This window comes from Hemicordylus capensis, chromosome 4 (genome assembly GCF_027244095.1).
Source record: "Hemicordylus capensis ecotype Gifberg chromosome 4, rHemCap1.1.pri, whole genome shotgun sequence".
Classification (NCBI taxonomy): Eukaryota; Metazoa; Chordata; class Lepidosauria; order Squamata; family Cordylidae; genus Hemicordylus; species Hemicordylus capensis.
In genome coordinates, this window is record NC_069660.1 from 107,100,772 (window position 1) to 107,126,756 (window position 25,985).

Sequence of the window (25,985 nt, forward strand, 5' to 3'; positions counted from 1 at the left end):
CCCACTGCAACACCACTGACAGTTCACCCCACCCTGGCCAACACCAAACCCAGATGTGTCACAGCACCCCACTAGTGCTACTGATACACACAGACACAAATGCATGCCATTGCCATGGTCAATTATGAGATGGATTGGTGCCCTGACCCATGTGTCAGGCTGTCAGCCGGTGTCCAGCACCAATCTGAGGCCATGGTGTTATCCAGACACAGGCAAGGATGTACACTGAAAAAGAGAAGAAAGAGAACTTCTCACGGTAACAGTATAAACTTTGTTTCTTGTTAGACCATTGGTCCATCAGGCCATGACTGCTCTGTCCACCTGTCTCTTTGTGGCAGGCAGGATGTAATAGAAGAAGGAAGGTTTGATTTTTTGGTTTTCTCAGCACTAAGCATAATATGCTTGCTATGCTACTGCTTCCTGTTAGCTATCTGGTTTTGCTGGATCTCAGATTGACGAAGGGAGAACTTGGGTGCCTAACTGCTTTCCTTGAGTTGTGGTTTGATCTGTCTGTGAAATAATGTTGTGGCGAGAAATGGACAGTGGCAGCTCAGCGCTATGTGTCTGTGTGTAATATTTCTTGGTGATTACTGTGATGAGCTCCATGTCTGGCCTTGAGACTAATTTGTGCTTTGCTCACTGCTCTGATCTGATCTGCAATCTACAGTCTGCATTGCAAGGTGTACTCAGTCAAAATGTGGCTAAAAACATTTTAGTTGAGCTGATGGCTATGCTTCCGAGCTGCTAAGGGTGCTGCTCTGACAGCTGTTGCAATGCTGAAGTAAGGAGTCATAACTGTGTGAGAGAGCAACTTCTGGCAATGATGTTACTATAGAGCAGGCACTGTGGCTGGCATGGGTTCTGGGTCAGCTATTCTCTTTTGGCCATTTTTGGACTGTGTTTGGCAAAATGTGGTGCTCTGTGTTGGGAGGAACTGTGTGCTTCTGTTCTGCGGTGTTTTTCAAGACAGAGTTGCAAAATTTGTGCATTCTGCCTGTTTCAGCCATAGGGAACAATGGGGAACTTGAAACACCCCATTGTTCCCCATGGACAGGTCCTGAGGACACCAAACTGGGTTGGGTGCTACGGCGTGAAGGGTGCTACCTATCACCAGCCCACAAAAATGTGTCCGCCATCTTAGATCGGGGTGAAGGACATCATCACAAAGTATGCCATTGGGGTGTCCCCGTGTGTCACTCACTATAACTGTCCCCAATTTGGTTCAAGTGGGTTAGACAGTCCACAAATTAGCCCACTTGCGCTGCAAATATTCACGTGGCCACCATCTTGAACTGGAGTGGATTACATCATCACACACTACACTATTTGGGCATTCCTACGTGTCCCTACAGCTGTAGCAATTTTGGTTCAAATCGGTTAAGCAGTTCACAAACTATCCCACTTGCACCTCAAAAGTTTATACGTCCACCATCTTCGATTGGGGTGGATGACATCATTACAAACTACGCCGTTCAGGTGCCCCTATGTGTCCCTACAACTGTACCCGATTTGGTTCATATTGGTCCAGGCATTGCGAAGCTGACGGGGGGACACACGGACACACACAGAGAATGCTGGTGATTTCATAAGCCTACTAGAAAGTAGGCTAAAATGGGCAAGCAAGTGATTTTAGAATGTTTTTACAAAGTGCCCATTTGCCGAATTCAGGTCATCAGCAAGTGAAAGAGAGCTTCTTAGGGGTCTATTTTCAAGCTGCTGTCATTTCTCAGAGGGTCTGAACCAAATATAGAAATGTACTGGTGGTTAGATAATAGGGCCATTTCCAATTTCAGGTGAGTTGAAAAGATGGCTTGGATTTTGTGACCAATAGGTCGTTCAGGGTTTATATGGTAGAATATAGTTTTTACATCTCATAACAAATTTGCAGGCATTATCTATATAATTTTCTTTAAATTTTGCAAATCACTTTCAATGCAGAGAACTGTCATTAATACAATATATATTTAATACTTACTTTCCATTTTCAGCAGATATGTACTCCTCCCACGTGATGGTGTTGGGAGGAGGTGGAGTAAGAGACTGCCTTCTGACAGGCTGTTAAAGAAAACACAATTATTTTTAAAATGCTACACTGTGTCAAAGTACCATACTGCTTAGTAGGCGAACACCATCTATCATACAGGCCTATGTCATATTTGTATCCTGCATCTTACCCTTCCTCCAAAGAGGTCAAAGTGCAACACTTGCCAATCCGAAGAAAGTAAATTGGAGAAGTCCAAAATCAGAGGATTGCAAATTCTTTCCCCCCAACATTTTGACTTAATTTCCAAAGCTTGCAACACACCACTGAAACATCCTGCTTTAAGCAGAACTTCACACAGAAAGGAGGCGGCTAATTTGAGGCTTCACCATCAACAATGTCAGCCAGTATTTTGTCCACTTCAGCTTGCCTAGGAGCATGCTGTTAGTAAAGATTTAGCAACCCAATTTATAACTCTATAGCTAGAACCATTAAGCATACTATCAGTCTGTACCGACATAAAAAATAAATATCATCCATTTTCAGTTGACAATGAAAACCACTATAAAACTTTAATTAACTGCTTTTACCAGCATTGCTCCAATGTGGCAGAATTGTAACAAATCAGCAAGTTATGGCAGAATATAAAGACAAACAACACTGGACAAGTCTCCAAAAAAAGCATTCTAAGATCTACATTTAAGTTAGTCAGGGACATCATGCCAATTCTTGAGGGGGGAGGAGAAGAAAGCACACAGTACAAACAAATCATCTGCTAAGTACTGTCTTGCTAGCAAAATAAAATAGGTTCCTGTCCCTGAAACTATTCAGAGAAAAGGAACTGGAAAATTGGCAGACTATCACCACAGAACAACTGGGTGGTGAAATAAAGTAAGTCTACCAAGAGCTGAGACACATTTGTACTTTTATTCAGTGAACTAGGGAAAAAGATCTACCTCACTAAGGGAGTAGCACTGAGAATTTCACAATTCACATGCATGATGTCAAAGGAAGTTAGTTTAAACTGTCCCCCTGAAATACCAAGACTGGTATGAAAACATAATGTGGGAACACCTGATTGTTTAGTTGTCAAACTGAAGCCCAGTCCAAAATGTTTAATGTTAGGCTCCATGCACTGGGACCCCTACAACCTTTCCTTCTGACAATTTCCCATAAACTGCATTGGAGCTCAGTGGACACGTGTGCACTTCAATGTCTTCCACTGCAATCCATAGCAAACATCCAGCCTAACACCACATGCACCAAACAACATTGCACACATGTGCAAGGGGGATTTTTCCTCCTTTCACTGGGTAGCCCTCTGTGCCTCCTCAAAATATGACCCCAAAGTTTGGGGGACTTTGGGGACATGTTTTAGAACTTCAACATGCGCATGCGCGCACTCACACACAGCGCCCTGCTGGGTCAGACTCAAGGCCCATCTAGCCCAGCATCCTATTTTACGCATCAAATGCCTGTGGGAAGCCCACAGGCCATTGACAAAGGCATGCCCTCTCTTCTGCTGCTCCCCTGCAACTGGAAGCATCCTGCTTCTGAGCCTGGAGGCAGTCTATAATCATCAAGACCAGTAGCCATTGATGAACTTGTCCTCTACAAATTTGTCTAACACCCACTTAAAGTCATCTAAGCTGGTGGCCATCACCACATCCCATGGCAGAGAATTCCACAGATTAATGATACCTTGTGTGAAATGTACTCCCTTTTGTTGTGCCTAAATTTCTGCAGTTTCATGGGATGACTCCTGGGGCTGTGAAAGAGGGAGAAAAATTTCTCTCTTTCCACACCATGCATAATAGTATACACCTTTAGCATGTCTTACCTCAATAAACGTTTTTCTAAACTAAAAAGCACCAGATATTGCCTTGCCTCATAAAGAAGGCAACTCCAGGCTCCATGATCATCTTGGTTGCCCCCTTCTACACCTTTTCCAATTCTACCATGTCCCTTTTGAGATACGTTGACCAGAACTATACACAGGACTCCAAATGTGGCTGCACCATAGGTTTGTATAAGGTCATTATAATATTAGCATTTTAATTTTCAATACAGTCCCTAATGACTCTGAGACTGGAATTTGCCTTTTTACAGCTGTCACACACTGAGTCAACACTTTCATTGAACTGTTCACCATAAGAACAGGTTGCTTACCTGTAACAGGTGATCTGTTAGTGATCCACAACATTCATAAAGACTGGGTTCTGTGCCTGCACAGACCACTTCGGTCTGTGTTAGCTCCTCGAGACGCCAGCAACCACTCACTACACATGCTCTGCGCTCTCTTATAGTGCCAGTTCGGCGTCCTTCTCTCAGTTTCTTGTTGACCGGCTTGCTTTCCCTTGCTTAATTCCCCCCTCTTTTTAATATCATGCAAAGTTGTTTGCGGTCTGCTGAGGGGACAGCTGGGAGGGTTTTATGAACATTGTGGATCACCTGTTACAGGTAAGCAAACTGTTTATCTGATTAGTGATCCATGACAGTCATAAAGATTGGGTGAATTACAAGCTTCCCAGATGATGGGAGGAGCCGCAAGCTACTGTAGCACGCTCTTATGCACAGACCTCCCAAATTCAGCCGTCACCGCAGAGCGAAGGTCTAACACATGTTTTACAAACATTTGGTCTGAAGACCAGGATGCCGCCATGCAGATGTCTTTATATCTTATCCCCAACGAATGAGCCACTGAAGCTGCATACACCCTTGTAGAATGGGCTTTCACGGATCTTGGCGGAATCACTTTTTGCAGTGTGTATGCCAGGAATATCGTCTCCACAAGCCAATGAGACAGTTGCTGGCATGATGAAGGGTAGCCCTTGTGTTGTCCTTTCTGGCATACAAAGAGTTGCTTTGTTCTCCTGATGTCTGCTGTTCTCTTTCTCCAGTTCACTCACGCTTTGCACTTGTTATTGCCACCAGAAATACTGTTTTAAGGGTAACCAGCCTCATGGATGCTGTCGCCATCAGCTCAAATGGCTTTTCTGTCTATGTGGCAAGCACCAGCAAGAGTCTCCATTTGTCCATAGGCTGCCGCACTGTTTCTTCCTTCATGAAACTCTTACGTTTCGGGTGGGAGAACACTGTTTTTTCATCCCATCCACTGTGGTGAGATGATATTGCTGCCAAATGGACGTTTAGTGACATTCGCCAGCCCCTTAGTCTTTAAGGTTGTCAAATATAGTAGCACATTTCATAATGTTGCCTGTTTGGGTTTAAATGCCTTGGGGTTTTTTGGCATAAGTGCAAAATCTCTTCCACTTGGCATTGTAATTTTTCCTTGTGGAAGCTTTTCTTTGGTTAAGCATAATTTTGTTCAACAACCTATCCTTCATGCTGTAAGTGTTAGTGTCTCCAGAGTAGCAGTTGACACCTTTCTTGAGTTATTTGGCTCGCACGCTGTGGGAGATGCCTGTGGTTCTACCCAAACAATTTGAGTAGTTGTGGAAACCATGGTTGCCTTAGCCACCAAGGGGTTATTAGAATCCCCTTGGTGTTGTCCTGTAGCATCTTAGCCACCACCCTGTTCAGCAACGGATACAGAGTAAACAAATAGAATAACCTCTGCGTCCACTGGAACTGGAATGCATCTCCCTTTGAGTGTTTTTCCAGTCCCATCCTTGAGCAGTAATGAGTGCACTTTTTGTTGTCCTGTGTCACAAAGAGATCTACTGACGAGGTTGTCCAATGCGCGAATAGATCTTTCAGAATGCCTGGGTCCATCTCCCATTCGTGTTGCTGCAGAATGTAGGTTTTGCTCAGTGCATCTTCCGATGTGTTGTTTTCCCCCTTTATATGAATGGCTATCATATGGACCTTCCGAGCAATGCACCAATTTCACATCTGCAGACTGAGCTGACATAGTGTTCACAACACTGTTCCCCCTTGGTTGTTTATGTATGCGATTGCTGTGATGTTGTCCATTTGTATCTAGACCACTTGGTTCAATATTGACTGTTGGAATGTCTTTAACGCCTTGTACGCTGCCAGTAGCTCTAAGACGTTTATGTGCAGCCACTCTCTTGTGGTGACCAAGGGCCTTGTATCTTTAGGTGCAAGAGATGTGTGCCCCAACTTATCATTGAGGCATCAGTTGTTAACGTCACTGTGAGTACTGAGGTCTTGAATGGCATACCCTGAAGGAGATTCACTTCGTTGGTCCACCATCGCAAGAAGCACAGCACTTGTTCCCGAAGTAACAGAAGCTTGTTCTGTGGATCGATGTTGGGGCGGAATTCAGCCAAGAACCATGTTTTCAGTTTCCTGAGCCGTAGTTTCGCGTAGCGGACCATCTATGTACAAGAAGCCATTAGGCCCAGAAGAACCTGGATCGCTCTTGCCCTCTGCAGTGGTGACATGTAAAATGTTTCCACTATCTTGACTATCTATCTGTATCGATCCCTTGGCAAATACGCTTTTTTTGTTCTCATGTCCAGTTCTGCCCTGATATACTGGAGTCATTTGGCGGGCATTATATGTGACTTCTTCCAGTTGATTCTTACTCCCAAGGCGTCCAATAGTGCAGTTACACACTGCAGGTGTAACAGCGACTGCTCCCCTGTCTTTGCAGTGAGAAGCCAATGGTCTAGCTATGGAAAGATGGAAAGTCCCTGCGTCTGAAGGTAAGCTATGATCCCTGCCATACACTTGGTGAATACTCTTGGAGCTGTTGCCAAGCTGAATGGTAACACATTTTATTGGTATATCTCCTTGCCCAATGTGAAGCGTAGGTATTTTCTTTGGTTTTCCTGTATGCCAATATGGAAATAAGTGTCTTTCAAATGCAACGTAGCAATCCACATTTCCCCATGTAGAAGGAGGAGGACTGCTTGCAGTGTTATGCGAAAACTTTTCACTTCAACGTACTGGTTCAACCATCGCAAGTCCATTATTGGGAGAATGCCACTGTCCCTTTTCGGGATCTGAAAGTAATGAGAACAGAATCCCGTTTGACTGTGAGCCCATTGCACTGGCAATATCGCCTGCTTCCCCAACAACTCTTTGACCTCCTCCATCAGCATTGCCGTTACGGTAGTGAACTTCATCTCCGTGAATTCTGGTAGAGACACAAATTCTATTGCATACCCTGACTTGACTATTCTCAAGACCCACTGGTCTGATGTTATATGGTGCCATGCTTGTGCATGGCTTGCCGGTTTGATATTGTTCCTGGCAGACGTCAGTGTGATGGTATGTCTGGCATTGTTTGTTTGTGTGATGGTCTGGTTGGGCGTTAAAAGTGCAGATGGGCTCTGTGTCCAATCAGAGATGCTGTTTGGCCTGCTGTGGAGCCATGTTGCGGCCTCGTTGGTTACCTTTATTCTTTGTGAAGGGCTTACAATTAAACTTTTGGTAAGGCTTTCTGTAGTCTCTGCCTTCACCCTGGTGGTATGTAGTCTGTTCCCATTGATATGGTTGATACCTCATATTGGTACAGTATATTTAGGCAGCATTGTGAATGTTCTTGCCATTTGTTTTGACTTCTTCCAGTTTTCCATGAAGGTGTCCGTTTCTTCGCAGAAGAGTCTCTTGCCGTCAAATGGCAAAGCTTCTATGCAATCCCGCATGTCTTGTTGCAGGCTGGTTGCCCACAACCATGCATGTCTACGTAACGTTATTGCAGATGTCAGAGTGCGGGACTCCAACTCCGGCAGATGTTTTGTGTTGCTCAGCTGCTGGCATGTAGCTGTTATTGTCTTCGTGAAGGTAGCCTCGAATTTCTTTTGAAATTCCTCAGGTGTCAAATTCGTTCTTTCATCATACAATGACTCCCAGAGAGAGTAGGTATACTTTGACAAGCATGCAATATAGTTTGCAATTTTAACTGTCAGGTATGCTGTTGCATAAGTCTTCCTGCCCAAAACATCTAGCTTTCTACCCTCCTTGTTCTCTGGAGTAGTGTGGCGTTTTTCCCCTTTGGAAGTTGAGGCACAATCAATCACTAAGGAATTAGGCACAGGATGTTTAATCAAATACTCATTTTCCTCTTCTTGAATTTCCTCTTCTTGAATATAAAGTCTCCAACCTCTTTGATGCTGGCACTGACATCTGAATAACTGTCCAAGCTGATTTTGCTGTGTTTGTGATAACCAGTAACATAGATAAGTAAACAGGCTGTAAGCCTGCAGCCTTCTTCATAAAATTATATACCAGATCATCAAGATCAGACATCTCCTGCTTAAGATCTAACCCCAGCACCTCTGCCATCTCAGTAATTTGCTGGTGGTAAGATTTCATTTCCTTTGTTGGGGAGGTAGACGATGCAGCAGACACATTCTGATCAGACTCTGGAATGTGTTCACTTCGTTCATTAGACTCCTCGCTTGTTGAGTCTGATGCGTAATCTTGTTCATCATCTGATGATTCCTCAAACCCAACTGTGTGGCCTGTTGGAGATGGTTCCAAGGAACAATGCCTAGATGTGCTCACACGAGTATCCATTCTGCGGCTGACCCTGGCATCTGTGTTGGAAGAGGACCTCACTGTAGCAGTCTGGCTCCCACTCCTTTCTGATGAGGTGCCGGTTCTGTCCAAATCATACAGGGCAGTAGTTCTTGTCACAGTTTGTGCTGCCATACTCCTTGGAGCAAATTCATCTGCGTGGCTGCAGTGTGCTGCCCTGTAGATTTCGTTGTCAAATGTGGAGGAGGAATTATTTGGGGTGGCAAAAAGCTTGCCTGAATAGCCACATCCTGGTTCCTCGTCCGTAGTGTCATGGTCTGTACCAAGGTATCATGACAATCCACCTGCCTTGGGGTGACTTGCATGCCGGACTGCATTTTCTGAGTTAGTGTCCTCTGAGACTGCCATTCTTTGAATTGAGAATACTCCTCTGGTGACAAAGTGACTGTATTCTCCCAGACCGTGTGTGGCAATAGACCCTGCAGTGGGGTATCTTCATAGAGGCTTGTCAAAGAAGGCGTTTGTGGCACAGGAGAGATTTGTTCCGGTTTCTCTCCCTACTCAGTATTGAGACCTTGGGTCAAGAAGCCCCTAAACGTAGTTGCTGAGGGCGTACTTTCCCCTGACTCAAGCAGCCGTATTAAATCTGTTGCTGCTGTCGGGTCCAAAGGAAACTCAAGTTCTGGTTTGTCATTATGTCTGACATCGTGTACGACATCGTGCTTGATGTCGAGAAGTTTCGATGCTGGGGATACTGATGTCGACAGCTGTTGTCTTGGTGTCGATGGAGACTGCTGTGGGATTGGAGCAGGCGACAAGGAGACTGCTCGATGCCAAGGTCCCGGTGCCAGTAGACTGGGTGCTCAATGCTGGCTTGATGTCGATCGATGTTAGTCCGATGTCGATGGGCGGTGTCAGTCTGTCAACGTCAATGGATGCTTTACATGCTGCAATTCCAAAGGCGACGGAGTTGCATTCTTTTCTTTGTCCTGGTGCTTTATCATGGTGTTTCTTTGCAGGCGGGGCCGCTGATACCAATTCGCCTTTCCTCTTCAACTTGTCCCATTTGGGATCAGTCTTTGGGGCCTTTGGTGTCTAAAAGGGGGACCCTCTGCCAAAATGTGCCGCTGATGCCTGCGGTGCAGAGGATTTAGAATGACTTTCCATAGCAGTCCTCGGCGCCGCTTTCAACATCGAACCAGATGTTGAGGGAGATTTGGGCATGGTAGGATTAAGTGTGTTCTCCAGCAATCCTACCTTAATGCGGGCGATTTTTTAAAAGCTTGTCTTGAAAATGCAGAGCAGATCAAACAGGCTGCTGCACTATGTCCTTCTCCCAAGCACAACAAACACATTTGATGTCCGTCTGTTGAGGGGGTTTGCCCTTGCAACTAGCACACTTTTTAAAGGTGGTCTTTTCCTTTGGGGATCTCACACACATGAGAGGATCATGGGGAAATAACAATTAGAGTAGTCGTTACATATCCGAGTCTTGCCAGTAAGCGCACCAAGTACCTCAAGTTAAATCGTTAGTTGGAGCCGTGTCTGTTATGTCATTCCTTAATCACACCGTTTAATCCATCCGTTTTGTTTTTTTGTTTTTTACACCAAATCCGTTGGGTAGTCCTTTACAGAACGTCGTCATAGCTGGAAAAACCAGTCCTATTTTAATATTTTCTTTCTGAGGAGCTTTTTGAGATACCCATGAAGTGATTGCTTTGGCAGTCAGAAAGGAACTGAGAGGAGAGCAGCAAATAGCCAATATAAGAGAGTGCGGAGCACGCGCAGAGGGCGGATGCCTGCGTCTCAAGAAGCTTACGAATTTTACCTGAAGTGGTCTGCGCAGGCGCAGAACCCAACCTTTATGACTGTCGTGGATCACTAATCAGATCCCCAAGATCCCTCTCCTAATCACTCACTGACCGCTCATACCCCATCAGCATATATGCGAAATTGGGATCTTTTTGCCCCATGTGCATCACTTCACACTGAACTGCATTTGCCATTTTGTTGTCCACTCACAGAGTATGGAGAAATTCTTTTGGAACTCCTCACAATCTGTTTTGGATTTCACTACCCTAAATAGTTTAGTGTCATCTGCAAACCTGGCCACCCTGCTGCTTGCCCAAACTTTTAGATCATGTATGAATAAATTAAAAAGCACTGGTCCCAGTACAGATCCCTGGGGGCCCCCAATTCTTACATCCCTCCATTGTGAAAACTGTCCATTCATTCCTACTCTTGTTTCCTGTCCTTCAGCCTATTACCAATCCACACATGAAACTGTCCCCTTATCCCATTACAACTAAGTTTACTCAAGAGTTTTTGATGAGGAACACTGTGAAAAGCATTTTAAACATCCAAGTAAACTATGCCAAATAGATCACTTTTATCCACCTGTCTGATGACATTCTCAAAGAAGTCCTAGAGATTAGAGAGACAAGATTTGCCCTTGCAGAAGCCTTACTGGTTCTCTTTCAGCAAGACCTGTTCTATATGTTTAACAATTTTATCCTTAAATAGGTTTTCCATCAAGTTACCTGGCACAGATTAGACACTAATTTAATAATTAATTAATTCCCTGACTCCCCCCAGATTCTACATTGGCTGCTTTCCAGTCCTCTGGTACAGAGCCTGATTTTAGGGATGTTACATATTTTTGCAAGGAGGTCAGCAATTTCACATCTGAGCTTTCTGGACTCTTGGGTGGATGCTATCTGGCCCTGGCAATTTGTTAATCTTTTAATTTTTCACAACAGTTTAGATCATTATCTCTTGTCCCCTCTATCTGACCCAGTTCTTCAGCCTTAGTCCCTGAGAAGCTCAGCTCAGGCGTGAATATATGTTCGGTATCCTCTGCCATGAAGACAGTTGCAAATAATGCATGCAGTTTCTCTGCAATCTCCATATCCTCCTTAATAATCCCTTTCCTCCCTTGTCATCAAACCGTCAAAGTGCCTCTCTGGCAGATTTCCCACTTCTGATATATTTAAACAAGTTTTTTTCTCCTTCTTGACTTTTTAGCTCTATGGCTCTCAAACTCTGTTTTTCAAAACCTTATTGTCTTCTTGCATTTCTTTCAACAGAGGTTGTGTTCTTTTAATTTTGGCAGGACTTCTGTTTTCTGAAGGAACTCTTCTTGTCTTTTATAGCTTCCCTGACTAGTTGTTAGCTATGCTAACATCCTCCTTGACTTGGTGGTACATTTCCTTCTTTTTGGAATACATTTTAACTAAACTATTATTGTGGTTTTAAATAAACTTAATGCTTTCTGGTGCGAATTGATCCTCCTGACCTTTCCTTTCAAGCTTTCTTTTCAGACTCCTCATTTTTGAGAAGTTTGCTCTTCTGAAGTCCAAAGTGTCCGTGTTAGATTTCCTTGGCAATTCCCCACTCACATAAATACGAACTGGAGAATCTGATTGCACTAGGATCCCTGTTCCCTAATGGTTTGATGACCCTGACATTTCCCACCAGGTCCCAAGCACCACTCAGAATTAAGTCCAAGATCACCTTCTCTCTGGTCGATTCCATTATCAACTGTTCTAAAGCACAGTCATCTAATGGGCTCTTTATCATTACCCAAATGTGAATTTAGCCAGTCTATGTGAGCGTAGTTGAAGTCATCTATTATTACAGCTCGCTCGCTCTCTTTGATGCCTCCCTGATTTCCTTTTCAAACTCCAGGTCACCCTCAGTGTTTTGATCAGGAGAGCGATAGCATGTCCCTTCTAATACATTTCCTTTCAGGCCTCATATTATCATCCACAATGTTTCTTTGAAGGACTCCAGTCCTCCTAGGTTTTCTAGTTTGTTAGATTTGATCCCTTCTTTAACATACACTGCTACTCCATCCCCACCCCACCCCACCCCTTGTTTCTAAAGAGCTTATAACCAGGACTAATCGAGTCGCACTAGTTTTCACTGTTCCACCAGGTTTCCATTACATCCGCTATATCTATGTTTTCATTAGCAACCAAGCACTCCAGCTTGCCCACCTTGGCACAGAGGCTTCTGGCACTGGCATGTAAACACCTATAGGAGGAGTCCCTTACTCAGAGTTGGTGTGAGCTATCTCCCTTAGGGCCATTTGACCTCTTTGACTGGCTTTCAAAGACACACAGGGTCGCATAGGGAAGGAGAGAATTAGTGAAAATCATTCCTGTTGCACAGATAAGATTATTGGCATGCACAATATTAGTCTGAATATCAGCCGGCATTTTAAAGTTAAGACTTACTACTATGGATGTGCACGGACCGCGGAGGTGCGGTCCGACGCCGGGGTGTGTGTGTCGCTTTAAGGGCGGGGGGTTGTACTTACCCCTCCCGCTGCTTTCCCCCCTCCAGAGCTCCATTTTTAAGTAAAATCGGGGGGAAGGGGCAGCAGTCCTCCCTGCCGCCCCTGCTCCCTTGTTGCCTGCCAAATGCGGAAGTAGCATCCGCACGCCACTCACATCACACATGCTGTGCAGCGCACGCACAAGCAGTGTGCACATGCGCGGACATTACTTTTGCGTTTGGCAGGCAACAAGGGGGCAAAGGCAGCAGGGAGGACTGCTGCCGCCCCGAAGATTTTACTTTAAAATGGAGTGCCGGAGGGGGAAAACTGGCGGGAGGGGTAAGTACAACCACGCTGCCCTTAAAGCGACACTGCCCCCCGGCGTCGGGCCAGGGAATATGCAAACCGGTTCGCAGGCCGCCAACATGGCCTGCGGACCGGTTCTTGCACACCACTACTTACTACTTCCATTCTCACCAAATATTCATATCTGCTTTAAGACAAATGGTGAAGGACATGTATTAAACATCCAGTTGAACAAATGCTTAACTGTACCTCAAAGTTTTGTTCCATTAAATTTCCACCTTTACTCAAGCTTTCCATGATAGCCTTGTTTCGAAGAATATCTTCCTCACTGAGATGTTCTCGTCTTTTCCTTGATTCTAACACAAGCCCATTAACCAGGTAGAAGTCCGCCAAAAAGTTTCCTACCCTTTCCTACAAGGAAAAACAAAACCCAAGTTTAAAACAAAGATAAAACTGCCAGAAAAACACCATGCCATCTTGGTTACCTATACTTTCCCCCTAAAAGATATGTTCTCTGTTTTGTTTAAATAACTCACTTGAGGCAGCTTTTTCTCTTTAACTCTAACCTTCAATAACTTTTCCCCCTCCCAATCTATACAACTTTGACAACAGGCATGATATTCTGCTAATTCAGTTATCCCACATTTCATCCATTTGCCCCACTGCCATCTTTCATGGGCACAGAAGCATGGATAGCTAGAAGACAAGCTTACTGTTTTATCTTCTCGGAAGAGCCATCCCGTTTGGGCACGCGTGAATGTAATTGATTTGGTTGATAATGTTGCTGAATAAATATCACTGCTCATCAAAATGTCAACTTCTTCCTCTGTTTCCATCTCAGACTCCTGGGAAAATATGTAATTCCATATTTTTTTAAAAATTAACACAGATGTATTACTTTTGACCTTACCAATTTTCCCCTCAAATTATTAGGGGGGTTTCAAAAATCAGCTAATTCCTTAGGGATGAATCTCATTTACTTCAAGTTTGTATACACTTTGTCTCCCATTGATATAAATGCATCACTGAAGAACTGATATCTCTAAAGTAGTGTAAAACATGGCAGCTGATTTATCATCTAATCCTATGCATGTTTGGTAGTACGTTTATTGGCTGACATTCTGACTAATGAAGTGTTAAGGAGGGAAGCCCTCGTGCAGCTCCCCCAGTTCTCTTGCTGAGGTGCTGTTATATCTCAGTATGAACATTTCCTAAACACTGCTCATGCTTTGGACGCACTCTGAAGGAATGGAAACACATTGCTGAGGGTCAGCTTCTGGAGCACAAGTAGCCCTCAGAAGTATTATTGACGGTTCATTTCCTAGATCACCTTTCATAAAACTCATCCCGGCAGTTTACAAAAGTTAAAATAAATTCCATGAAAATCACATTAAAATCAATTAAAAACAATAAATCCCTATGGTGCAACAATGTCAACAAAGGAAGTTCACAAGGACTCCTGGTGCATTGCCACAGAGCCTCGTTTGTTAAGTCAGGATGTCAGCCACTGGGCTCAATAGGCCCCCACAAGCAAGAAAATACAGGAACTGCAGCTTTTAGTCTTACAAAATTTCACCAGTGCATTAGGATTACAAAAACTGTCCTTGTAAACATTTTGACACTAACTATTAGATTCATTTGACAGTATAAAACCAATTTATTTATAACATGGCAAAATATATTTTGTTTTTTGTTTGTCTGATGCATTTATCAGTCATGCTGTACTTTACCTCGTGATGTATTCGTTGGTAAACCTTTTGTTCATTGTCTAAAACTACAAAGGATTCAGAGGGTGCAGCATCACCATTGAAAATGAAGCTCAAGTCCCCTCGTTGGCACTTCATGTCAGTAAAGTCTATGAGTGTTGTGTCAAGCCTGTGGAAACATTCCAATGCTTGAATAGCAGACATGCATTACATTTCTTAGTAAGTAAGTGTGTATACATCTTTAGGAACCAGTGAGATTTTCTAGAATAAAGAGAAACCTCAACATGTCAGAGAAGAAGAAGAATCTTGTTCTCAATTATGTTTTCTGGACTGTTTCCCCTACTTCACTCCTTCCTTTCACAAGTGCTTAAGATTCAGAATAATCTTGTTCTCAATGACAACATTCTGTCAATGTGGGATGGGCAGCAGGACATTGTCAATGGAGAAAAGTGTGAGACAATTCTGAAGCAGTGTGAGCGAGTCACTCTTTGCCTGTCAATTAAGAAAGGATGAGGAGGGGGAAGGAAAGGATGCTGGAATGATGAGCAGGCTTACTCAGAAATAATCCCACACACCGTGTCTTCCCCACACTGCTCTAACTATCCACCTGACTTCACCAATATGTCTCTCCCCTCCCCACTTCCTTGAGAGTTCACATCCGTCACTAACAGAATAGCCATCGCACCTGCAATAGAATCCACTAGATAGCTCTCCCTGCTGATGTCAGAGGACTGGTAAACATGTCTGCATTCTGGCTTCATTAACAAAACAGTCATGCTCTGCATAACTTAGCCAACACTTGATTCCCATAGGTTTTAATGGGGCAGAAAACCCTTAACTTTTGAAATGCTGCTCAAAACTTCAAACCATTCAAAAGGCACTTCTTCCAAACAAACCTGACAGAGTACATAAGTCATTTCCACCAAAATTTGAAAGAATTAGATAATGCACCTGTCATGAACCCTCCCATCTATTAAGATAATCTGGGAAGGTCCAGTTACAGTTATCACTGGCTCATTTGGTGGCTACTCAGGATCTGGCCTTCCCTGTGGCTGTCCCAGGGCTCTGGAATGCACTCCCTGTCAAAATCAGAGTTCTCCATCTCGGGTCCCCTGACCATGTGGCTCAGGGGACAAAGCATGGCGGGACCTCTTATGAGATTTTTTCTTTGCCGTCCTTTGATCCTCCCCACAGGTGCTCTCTGAGAAGGATCCCTGTAGGGTATCCCCTGCCTGAGAAAGATCCATGCAACTTAAGTGAAAAAAGGCTCACCGACTGAAGAAGTGCAAAAAGGTGGCCTGGGCAGGAGACTGCCCAGGTGCGTCTATTCAGGAGCTAAGACAGGAAGGAACTGGGGAAGTGCACCTGGGCATGCTGGGAGAAGGGGGTGGATCATCACCTATCTAAAACACCTAAGATTTCCTGTCTATCTGGAGCAAGGAGCAGGAGATTACTCATTGTGAGCAGTGACCTATTTTGAGGGAGAAAGACATACCTGTTTTCTCAGGCTTTTAATTAATTTGAAATGGTCTATTTTATATCATAAAATTGTTTTAATCATTTTATTCTGTTTTATATTTGTTGTATTTTAACTTATGTACACCACCTAGGATGCACATGGCAGGTGGTATATAAATAAAATAAATAAATTTGGACAAAAGAGAGTCAATGTCAATTTTATCACTTTAACTTGCTGTAGCAGTGGCAATTTTTTTATCATATCACCTTGAAATTAGATAAATTTGTAGACCTCATCAAGCAGATCACACATGCCAAGTTTCAAGTTATTAGCTCAACAGCTGTCATCTTTATAAGAATAGAATTTTGAGGCTTACAATGGTGGAACCTATTTTTCCCCTTTCCGGCTAACCTTAACTAAAGGGGCACTCCCGTGTCTCTTTAATCACTAACTGTAGATTCGGTAGTATACCCCTTTTCTTGATTAGACTACTTAATTTTAAACCTATAAAGAGATGGAGGGGGGAAACAGAGGAAGATGCCTTCTACCAAGTGAGACGATGGGTTCATCTAGCTCAGTATTATCTACATTGACTGGCAGCGGCTTTCCAAGGTTTCAGGCAGAAATCTCTCCCAGCCTTACCTGGAGATGCTGCCAGGGATTGAAACTGGGACCGTCTGCATACCAAGCAGATGCTCTGCCACTAAGCTATGACCCCATCCCCAAATTATTCCCTTTAACAGAAATCTGCTTGAACAGAAAAATTCTTTAAGTCAACATCACTTCGCTATTTACTATTTATTTATTTATTTTTTAAATTAAAAACAAATCCTGTAAAGACAATTATACCAATACATGAAATACAGATATTCATTTATAAGCACCCACACAATCCCTCAGGATTTAAACTATGCAGTAAGGAGACTGTGGTGAAAATGGTTCCCAAGCAAGCTCCAGCTTTCAAAGAGGCATCCACTGTTATTCACATTAGAAAATTTGGAGTGAGCCACTTTATAGGTTAAATCTTATGGATAATTTATCCACTTGTTAATACCCAGCAGAGTAACAGTATGAGAACCTTCCAACTAAGACAGTTCAACAGATGAGCCAGAATCAAGTCACATCTAAAAACATCTGGGATTAAATGTCAAAATACCTGCACAACTCCATATATTTGAACATCTCCACACATGGGATGGACCATGATTTGAGTGTTTTGGACCTTTTGTATTAGTTTCTCTCATACAGATATATCTCCCCAATAACACTGTTGTATATTATTCTAAAGGAATGTCTCTCTGGGGTGGGAGGGAACTAGAGGCGAAAAGCAACCCATCAAAACTCCTTGACAGCATGCAGACAGTTGTATACTATCTTTGGAGCCCACCCAGAAGCTCTTATTTTCCCTTATCCATGACAACTTGATATGAAAATGTAAGTATGCAAGCACAGTCCTAGAAAGATTAAGACTATTCTTACCTGATATTTATACCTTGTTTGTATATTTTACATGCATCAGAAGGCAGAATTCGGGAAAGTAAAGGCACTATATTTGGGGGAGGGGGGAAAACAACAGTTACAACTAATGCTATTATAGTATGTCTATTCATATAAAGAGACCACCACATCAGCTTTTTCTGAAAAGCACATGCTTACACCAATAATACTGCAAATCCTAGATGGACATACTCTGATGCAAGCCTCACTCATGAAATATTCAGTTTATTTCACAGCAGGGTGACATACACTTTTAGCTCTGTTTGAGTTGTCGTGAACAAGACAAGACATCTGTTCACATTACTGAACAAATGAAGGTTTGTTGGGCTGGGAACACAAACCAAACAACCTCCTCTTTCCCCCCATACTTCCTAGGCTTCGAGAGGCAGAGGAGCAGTCAGATCTCATAAAATGGCTATGGGGTTGGTTGAGATGTGTTAGGTGTTAAGAGTCACAGAGTAAGACAAGTTAGGGTTTCTTAATTTAGAGCAGGAGATTAATCAAAATCCAACACTGACTGACTGACTGGAAATCATCTAAAAAGACTAAATATAGGTTGCAAGAACATCTACAGAACTTTTAGAGACATTATTTGTCTGCTGCAATCGTATTTGGATTTTCTATACAAAGTTAGCTCTAGCGAGTATGTTAAAAAATAAGCATTCCAGATTGCTTTTATAGTTTTGTAAAAACATTTTATAAAATATTTTTATACATGTTTATAAAAATCTTACCCCAACTTTGAAAATCCCAGTGAAGTTCAAGATAGAAGTCCCCTAGCTGGACAGAAATAAACAAATAAATAAATAAAAATTTGTTGAATGGTAATAAGCAGATAACTGCCTCCATGTGTCCCAGAAATGCTCTCTCACACACAATTTTAATCTTGCACGTGGTATGTCTGGAGGTGGGTTTATACAAATGCAGTCCAGTTTGCATGCCTCTGGCACTAACAGTCTTTTTTAAAAAAATTGAGTAGTTACACCCCTTCCACTGTCATGTAAAAGGAACTAAAAGTCTGCAGCTCTCTGTTTCTCCAGTAATAAGCCATTCCTGAGCATAAGCAAAATTGTTTAGGCCCAAACTATGCAGGTTTTTAAAAATCTACTTAATCTTGCATTTAGATAAAAAGGTGTGGTTTAGAGAAAAAGGTGTGGTGTGGACATCCATTGGTATGAAGCTTAGAGGTTGTTCAGAAACATTTTCCTCCAGGATTGTACCTGGGAAGAAAGATCAGGAACTGTACTCAGGTGCACCCACTCCTCTTACTACAAGAAGAAGTGAACAACTGAACTGGAAAAGCCTGCACTTATTAGAACACAATATGTCAGTGCCATGACAAAGAGAATTTTCCTTTCCCTTAGGAAAATATCAAACTTTAGGAGAGATCAAGCTATAAACAGGAGTGCTATTTCAGATAGCGTTCAATAGTGTGAAGAAGTACCAGCAAAATTCATCAGGTTCCAAAGTATGGATGGTTTTAAGATTAAGATCTTGGATGGTTTTAAGATTAAATGATAACCAGCAGCAATGCATATGGAGAGCATTTTTTGTGATTATAAGAGGACCTCAATATTCACAGGGGTTCTGTTCCCGGCTGCAACTGCGGATACTAAAACCGCGGATATCAAATCATTGGGGGCTTATGGGTTCGAAGGGTTTGGGTTCCTGGTTGCTGGGGAAATGATTGAAAATTGCTGGAAATCGGCCATTTTTTGGGGGGAACTCCCTACCATGCTTTGCTGCTCCCCCAAATTGTGCTGTGTCCCAAAATGCCTCCAAATCAGCCGAAAATCACCAGTTTTCTCTTTCTTTATGGAGTCATTTTGAGGCTCTGAAACAGAAAATGGCAGCAAGAAATGACCTCCAGGGTTATTTCTGCCCACTCTGACCTGCGGATACATGAGGTAAATGTCCCATCCCCCACCCACCCACCGCGTATGCTGAGGTTGGGTGTCTTTTACCCAGCCACGGATACGTGAATCCGCTGATAAGGAAACCATGGATATCAAGGCCCTCCTGTATTTCTTTTCTACCTTAACACATCGGTAGCAAAATGATCTGCATAGGACAAACATATCCTCATTTTGAAGTAAAGTTACTGGTCCATTTGGCACATGCCTAGCATATAGACCAATGTAACTGCTTATAACAATAGCTACAGGTGGACCCCATTATCTGCGGGGGTTCCGTTCCTGCATATTACCGTGGAAACCAAAACCACAGATAATGAGTCACAGACTATGAGAACATGGGTTAGGTTCCCAGATTAAACCCCCCCCCAAAAAAACCCACCCCAAACGGCCAAATAAAGTGCTCTACCATGCTCCGTGGACCTCCTGGCATCCAGCAATATGCTCTAAATGGTCCCAAAAATTATGGATTTTTTTTTATTTAAAAAAAATATTTAGCTGAAGTGAGCCACAAAATGGCTCGCACAAACAAAATGGCAGTCAGAAATTACTTCTGCAGTAACTTCTGGCCCATCAAGAACCACAGATTTTAACCATTTTGTATCCATAGATAATACAACCAGGTGTTAATCAGACACCTGTGAATACATGAAACCGCGGATATGGAATCCGCATATTTATTTTACATTTTATATCCTGCTCTTCCTCCATGGAGCCCAGAGAGATGTACTACATACTTAAGTTTCTCCTCACAACAACTCTGCGAAGTAGGCTAGGCTGAGAGAGAAGAGACTGGCCCAGAGTCACCCAGTAATTATCATGGCTGAATGGGTATTTGAACTCGGGTCTCCCTGTGGCATATAACGAGGTTCTCCTGTATTTAGCATGTAGAACTGGCAGGTTAGCCAGAGACATTGGTACTCTCAGTCATATGTGGTCTGTACCAACTGACGCTCTCTAAATGACACTACTGTTTAAAACAGACTCTGCTAGTGAACCATTTAGTTTTAAGGTCTACTGTTGATTAAAAAAAATTGAATCATTTATGCTCTGTAGCAGATTAAAGCCTTTGTCTCAGAGCAAGCTCACATGAGGGAAAGAAATGCTGCATCATCCCTGCTGAGCTGCCTGGCTAGACTCCTCCTAAATCTCTTCTGTATTATCGGTAGGTTCAAAATGCTGCCGCCGCCACCTCTTCCATCTACAGAAACTCTCTGGGCTCTTAATTTGGATCTTGGACAAATACAAAAATCACACCTACACATGGTGAGAAAACTGATAGCTGCTGAATTGAGGACATGTCTGTACCAGATAACTCCCCCTTTCGCCACCAGCCTTTTCCTGAGTTAAAAACCAACTGTGAGAGACTTGTAAAAAGAAAGGAACTAAAAAATAGTTTTATTCAATTATTACAGACTGCTTCCATCTGAGGCTCTCTCAGCTTTTATATACAGTTAAAAATACTTAGTAAGTTACAAAAATAGGTTGTCTTCAGGCATGCGTAAATGTTCATAGAGTCTTTTGCAATGCTATTTTAATTTTAATTTTTATTATTTTTGCAACATCTTTTTACAAATCTATGGTGCAGCCACATCTGGAGTATTGCATACAGCTTTGGTCACCATATCTTAAAGATATTGCAGAACTGGAAAAGGTGCAGAAAAGGGCAACCAAAATGATGAGGGGCCTAGAGCACCTTCCTTATGAGGCTAGGCTACAGCATCTGGGGCTCTTTACCTTGGAAAAGAGGAGACTATGGGGAGACATGATCGAGGTGTATAAAATTATACATGGAATGGAGAGGGTGGGCAGAGAGAAATTCTTCTCCCTCTCTCACAACACTAGAACCAGGGATCACTTCATGAAACTGAAGGTCGGGAAATTTAGGATTGACAAGAGGAAGTACTTTTTCACACAGCGTGTGATTAATCCATGGAATTCTTTGCTATGGGATGCGTTGATAGCCACCAGCTTGGATGACTTTAAAAGGGGCTTATACAAATCCATGGTGGATAGGTCTATCAATGGCTACTAGTCTGATGGCTGTGGGCCATCTCCCGCCTCAGAAGCACAATGCCTCTCAATACCGGTTGCAGGTGAGCAACAGCAGGAGAGAGGATATGCATATACCTCTTGCCTGTGCTCCCCAGAGGCATCTGGTGGGCCACTGTGTGAAACAGGATGCTGGACTAGATGGGCCTTGTGCCTGATCCAGCAGAGCTGTTCTTACATTAGCCTATGCCCATCCTACCTAGGGCATAAGAGTGTTTCTTTTTTAAATTGTATCACAGGTAAAACAATAATACAACAGTATCAGGAATATGAAAAAGCACCCCCCCCCCAAAAAAAATATAACTTTCTAACTAAATAAACTTTTCTCTAGACTGAATTCCCTTTTTCTTGAACTCACTCAATTCCTGATGAGAAACAAGCTTGCTGCAATCCTTTCTTTTACCGGTTATCGGTTGGCTGCCGAGGGTGGTAGCCAACCTCCACAGCCACATGTCCTCTTGTGCACCTCCAGCCTAGCTTCTTCTCCTAACAAAAGAACTCCCTTCTTCCTGGCAACAGCTTTCTAGGTTCCTCCCACCTGGTGTGCTGATTGGCTGACTCCAAGAGTTCATCAGCCTGTCAGTCAAGACAGGGTTCACTTCCCACTAACTCTTTAGAGATAGGGGAGGCTTGTCACTACATACCCATTTTACTTTCCACTTGTCCTTTTATATTTTACCACTTCTGCAAGAGGAGAAACACACATGAAGATTGCGTGCTTCTAATGATTACTGATCCACAATCATCGGTACTTCCCAACAGCAGCAATCCCCAGAACCACTGATCATTTAGTTCCATAGTACCACTCTCAGTATCACATTCCCGGCTATAGGCAGAAACAGGCTGTACAAAATTACACAAGTAACAGCTTCATTAAGCTTTAAAATACCCTTGAAGTGAAAGAAGTGCTAAAGTTAGGAAAGACATATTAAGGCAGATCGTAATTATAAAGCAAATTCCTCACAGCAGGAAAAGTAGTTACAACAGGCAGGTGCTCCATATTGTTACATAGGAAGGCTCATTTTCATGGTAGTTAAAAACTGAAGCAGAACCAAAGAGCTATTACTCAACAGCAGGGAAAGGCAACATATGGCCCATAGGGCACATCCAACCCCAAGACCTTCCTCCAGTCCATGGTACATAGGAAGCTGTGGTATACTGAGTCAGATCATTGGTCTATCTAGCTCAGTATTATCTACACAGACTGGCAGCCGCTTCTCCAAGGTTGCAGGCAGGAATCTCTCTCAGCCCTATCTTGGAGAAGCCAGGGAGGGAACTTGAAACCTTCTGTTCTTCCCAGAGCAGCTCCATATCCTGAGGGGAGTATCTTACAGTGCTCACATGTTGGTCTCCCATTCAAATGTAACCAGGGTGGACCCTGCTTAGCTAGGGGGACAAGTCATGTTTGCTACCACAAGACCAGCTCTCCTCTCTAAGCACATCTCACTCAATCCCCATCTTCCGTTTCATTGTGTCACTGAGGCTGATGGACAGTTTGCCCCCTTTCCTATGTTAGGAACATAGAAACATAGGAAGCTGCCTTCCTATGATACTGCTGCACAATGACTCATCTATGGGCCAATCATTTTAAGGGAGATGGACTGGTAGTCATGATGCAGTTCCCCAACAAAAAGCTGGCTACAACTGCTCTAGTGCAGGAAGCTGCAAGTGTAACAGCAACTTCTAGAAGTGAAAGACCTGTTTGCATAATTTGCCAATTTATTGTCATTAAGTGCAACCACATTAAAATTATTTGAAAATCAACAGCCCTACACTCTCAAATACGTAACAAAATTCTTGCAAGCTTACCTCTTTCAGGGCTCTTAATAACCGAGGTCGCTTGTCTTCAACACTTTCCCTAGACTGTTGTTTCAGTTTCCTTAGGAGTGCTGTAACTAAATAAATATACTGTGAGCCAAATAACGGATAACATCTACTTCAAGACTACTTTTGTATGCAAAGGCATGCGTAACAAGTGGGTGGGGTGCGGGGGGAGCCAGTCAGCATCAATACCTTTTCAACAGCTGAGCAGGTGTGGACCTGACCGGTAACCTGGCGAGGAGATATTTGAGAGCCCCATCTAAGAATTGGCACAGCCATATAAATATTTCACTCAAAAGACTTTTCATACGTGTTTCTGAGAATTTTCTCTCTCAAATGGCAATGGCATTTTCCCTTTAAAAGCTCTCACAACCAAGTCCCCAACAGCTTTCTGAAGAGATTAAATAGCAGTTTGAGGATTCCATGGGTCAAACTCCAGCAACACATTTCCAAAATTCAACTACAAGCATTTCCCCCCTATGACTATAGTCATGGTGTTAATTTTTATCATGAATACCTCTCACTATTTAAGCACTGGAGCTCTGCATTAGCATAGTGCTTTTAAAGAAGCAATGAACATGCACATTCTTCTGCCACCCCATAGTGTGACAGGAAGCTATATTTTATTCAGATTGTATACACGTTAAATCTACAAGGCACCCATCCAGAGCATTACAGATATTATGAAAACTACTAGTCTTGAAACATGTTATAATAAGCAAGTCAAACTCTTTTTATAATTAATTTTATTCAACACTACAGGTTCAGATATAAACAAATGAAATGATAATCTGTCATGAAAGACAGCCCTTACGGAGGCATATACTCACTAGTCTAGAAAATCTGGCCCTTACAATTTTACTTTTCTACCTAGAGTGACTTCCCGTATGCTCTGCAAACATTTCAGCTGAAAAGCAGGATGCTTACAATACTAAACTACATTACTGAAGAATCAAAATCCACAACACTAGACTTTAGCACATGCTTGGTAGGCAAGTTCTAAGCAAAATATAAATTTTCTTCTTGATTTATAAATACTTAATATTAGTGTTAATGTAACATTTAACCATGGTTAAAGGATAAATTAAGTGAGCAAAGGAGAACACCACACCCACTTCTGTAACTAATATGTTAACCACAGTTAAATGAAGTCAATTTACATATATACACCAGTCCCAACCCTAACTTACAGTGCTCATTATATATTAGGACCCCTGATTACATACTCATGCTCTAAACATTTTGGTCAGTATCTATCATGGATAACTGATCACAGAAGGCTAAATGGGTTTCTTCTATTTATATCAAACCATCAGTGACAGTTTCTTACTCATTTGTCTATCTCCATAGCTGATGGCTTCTGCAAGAGGACTCCATCCCTGAGCATTTTTCACTTTCACAGGAGCATTGTGGGCCAAGAGCAAGTGGGCACATTCTGTAATAAAGTAAGAGAGTGGATAATTATTTTCTTCTTCCTGAATTGTGTTTTTGCCAAGAGTCATGTTGTGACCAACAAGAATACTGGTCAATATATTTTTCTAGTTTATACAGAGCTGAGTGACACATTAATCAAGCCAACTGAGGACAGAGTTTACATTCAACATTTTACATAACATTTGGGTTCAAAGTCTATAACAAAACCCATTGTTTGAATTTCACAGCACAAGATCTCCAGAACGATTACAGATTTCAGAGATAATCGCTCTGGAGAGCTTGTGCTGTGAAATCCAAACGATGGATTTTGTTATAGGCTTTGAACCAAAAGACTACGTAAAATGTTGAATATAAATTCTGTCCTCAGTTGGCTTACCATCAAACTCTGAAGTAAGATTTATCATTTTTAATAGTCCCATCCACAGGGAGACAGCTTAGCTTAAAAAAAGGCAACAACAAGTTGTTCTAGTAAGACCTAATCAACCTACTTTCCTTTCACTGTCTCTACTACTCAACTACATTTGGTTCAGATCAAGGTCCACAAGTTGGATCTCTTGCACCTTAAATGTTCATGCGTCCGCCATCTTGGATTGGGGTGCATGAAATCATTACAGACTACACCACTGAGGTGTCCCTGTGTGTCATTCATTAAAACTGTACCCAATTTGGTTTAAATGGGTCAGCCAGTCCACAAATTAGCCGGCTTATGCCTCAGACATTCATGCAACCACCACCATCTTGTATTGGGGTGAATTACATCATCACAAACTATGCTGTTAAGGTGTCCCTATGTGTCCCTACAGCTGTACCAAATTTGTGTCAAACCAGTTAAGTGGTTTACAAGTTAGCCCACTTGTGCCTCAAAGGTTTATGTGCCTGCCATCTTGATTTAGGGTGGATTACATCACATACTATGCCACTGAGGTGTCCCTGTGTGTCATTCACTGCAACTGTACCTAATTTGGTTCAAATTGGTTAGACAGTCCACAAATTAGCCCACTTGCGCCTCAGATGTTCACGTGGCCACCATCTTGAATTTGAGTGGATGACATCACCACACATCACATCATTAGGGCATCCCTATGTGTCCCTACAGCTGCAGCAAATTTGGTTCAAATTAGTT

The 25,985-nt window shown here is 42.7% G+C and overlaps 1 protein-coding gene across 1 annotated transcript in view; it reads right to left on the minus strand.

Moving 5' to 3' along the window:
* The window catches only part of ANKRD13C (ankyrin repeat domain 13C), a 65,174-nt gene that overhangs the window by 15,129 nt on the left and 24,060 nt on the right, over positions 1-25,985 (minus strand). The window contains exons 3-10 of the mRNA XM_053245686.1: positions 24,759-24,863; positions 23,417-23,502; positions 18,377-18,422; positions 17,625-17,691; positions 14,711-14,855; positions 13,694-13,825; positions 13,230-13,391; positions 1,976-2,055 (exon numbers count right to left, since the gene is read on the minus strand). Coding sequence (XP_053101661.1) covers positions 1,976-2,055; positions 13,230-13,391; positions 13,694-13,825; positions 14,711-14,855; positions 17,625-17,691; positions 18,377-18,422; positions 23,417-23,502; positions 24,759-24,863 — 823 coding nt within the window. The remainder of the gene's footprint in view (positions 1-1,975; positions 2,056-13,229; positions 13,392-13,693; positions 13,826-14,710; positions 14,856-17,624; positions 17,692-18,376; positions 18,423-23,416; positions 23,503-24,758; positions 24,864-25,985) is intronic.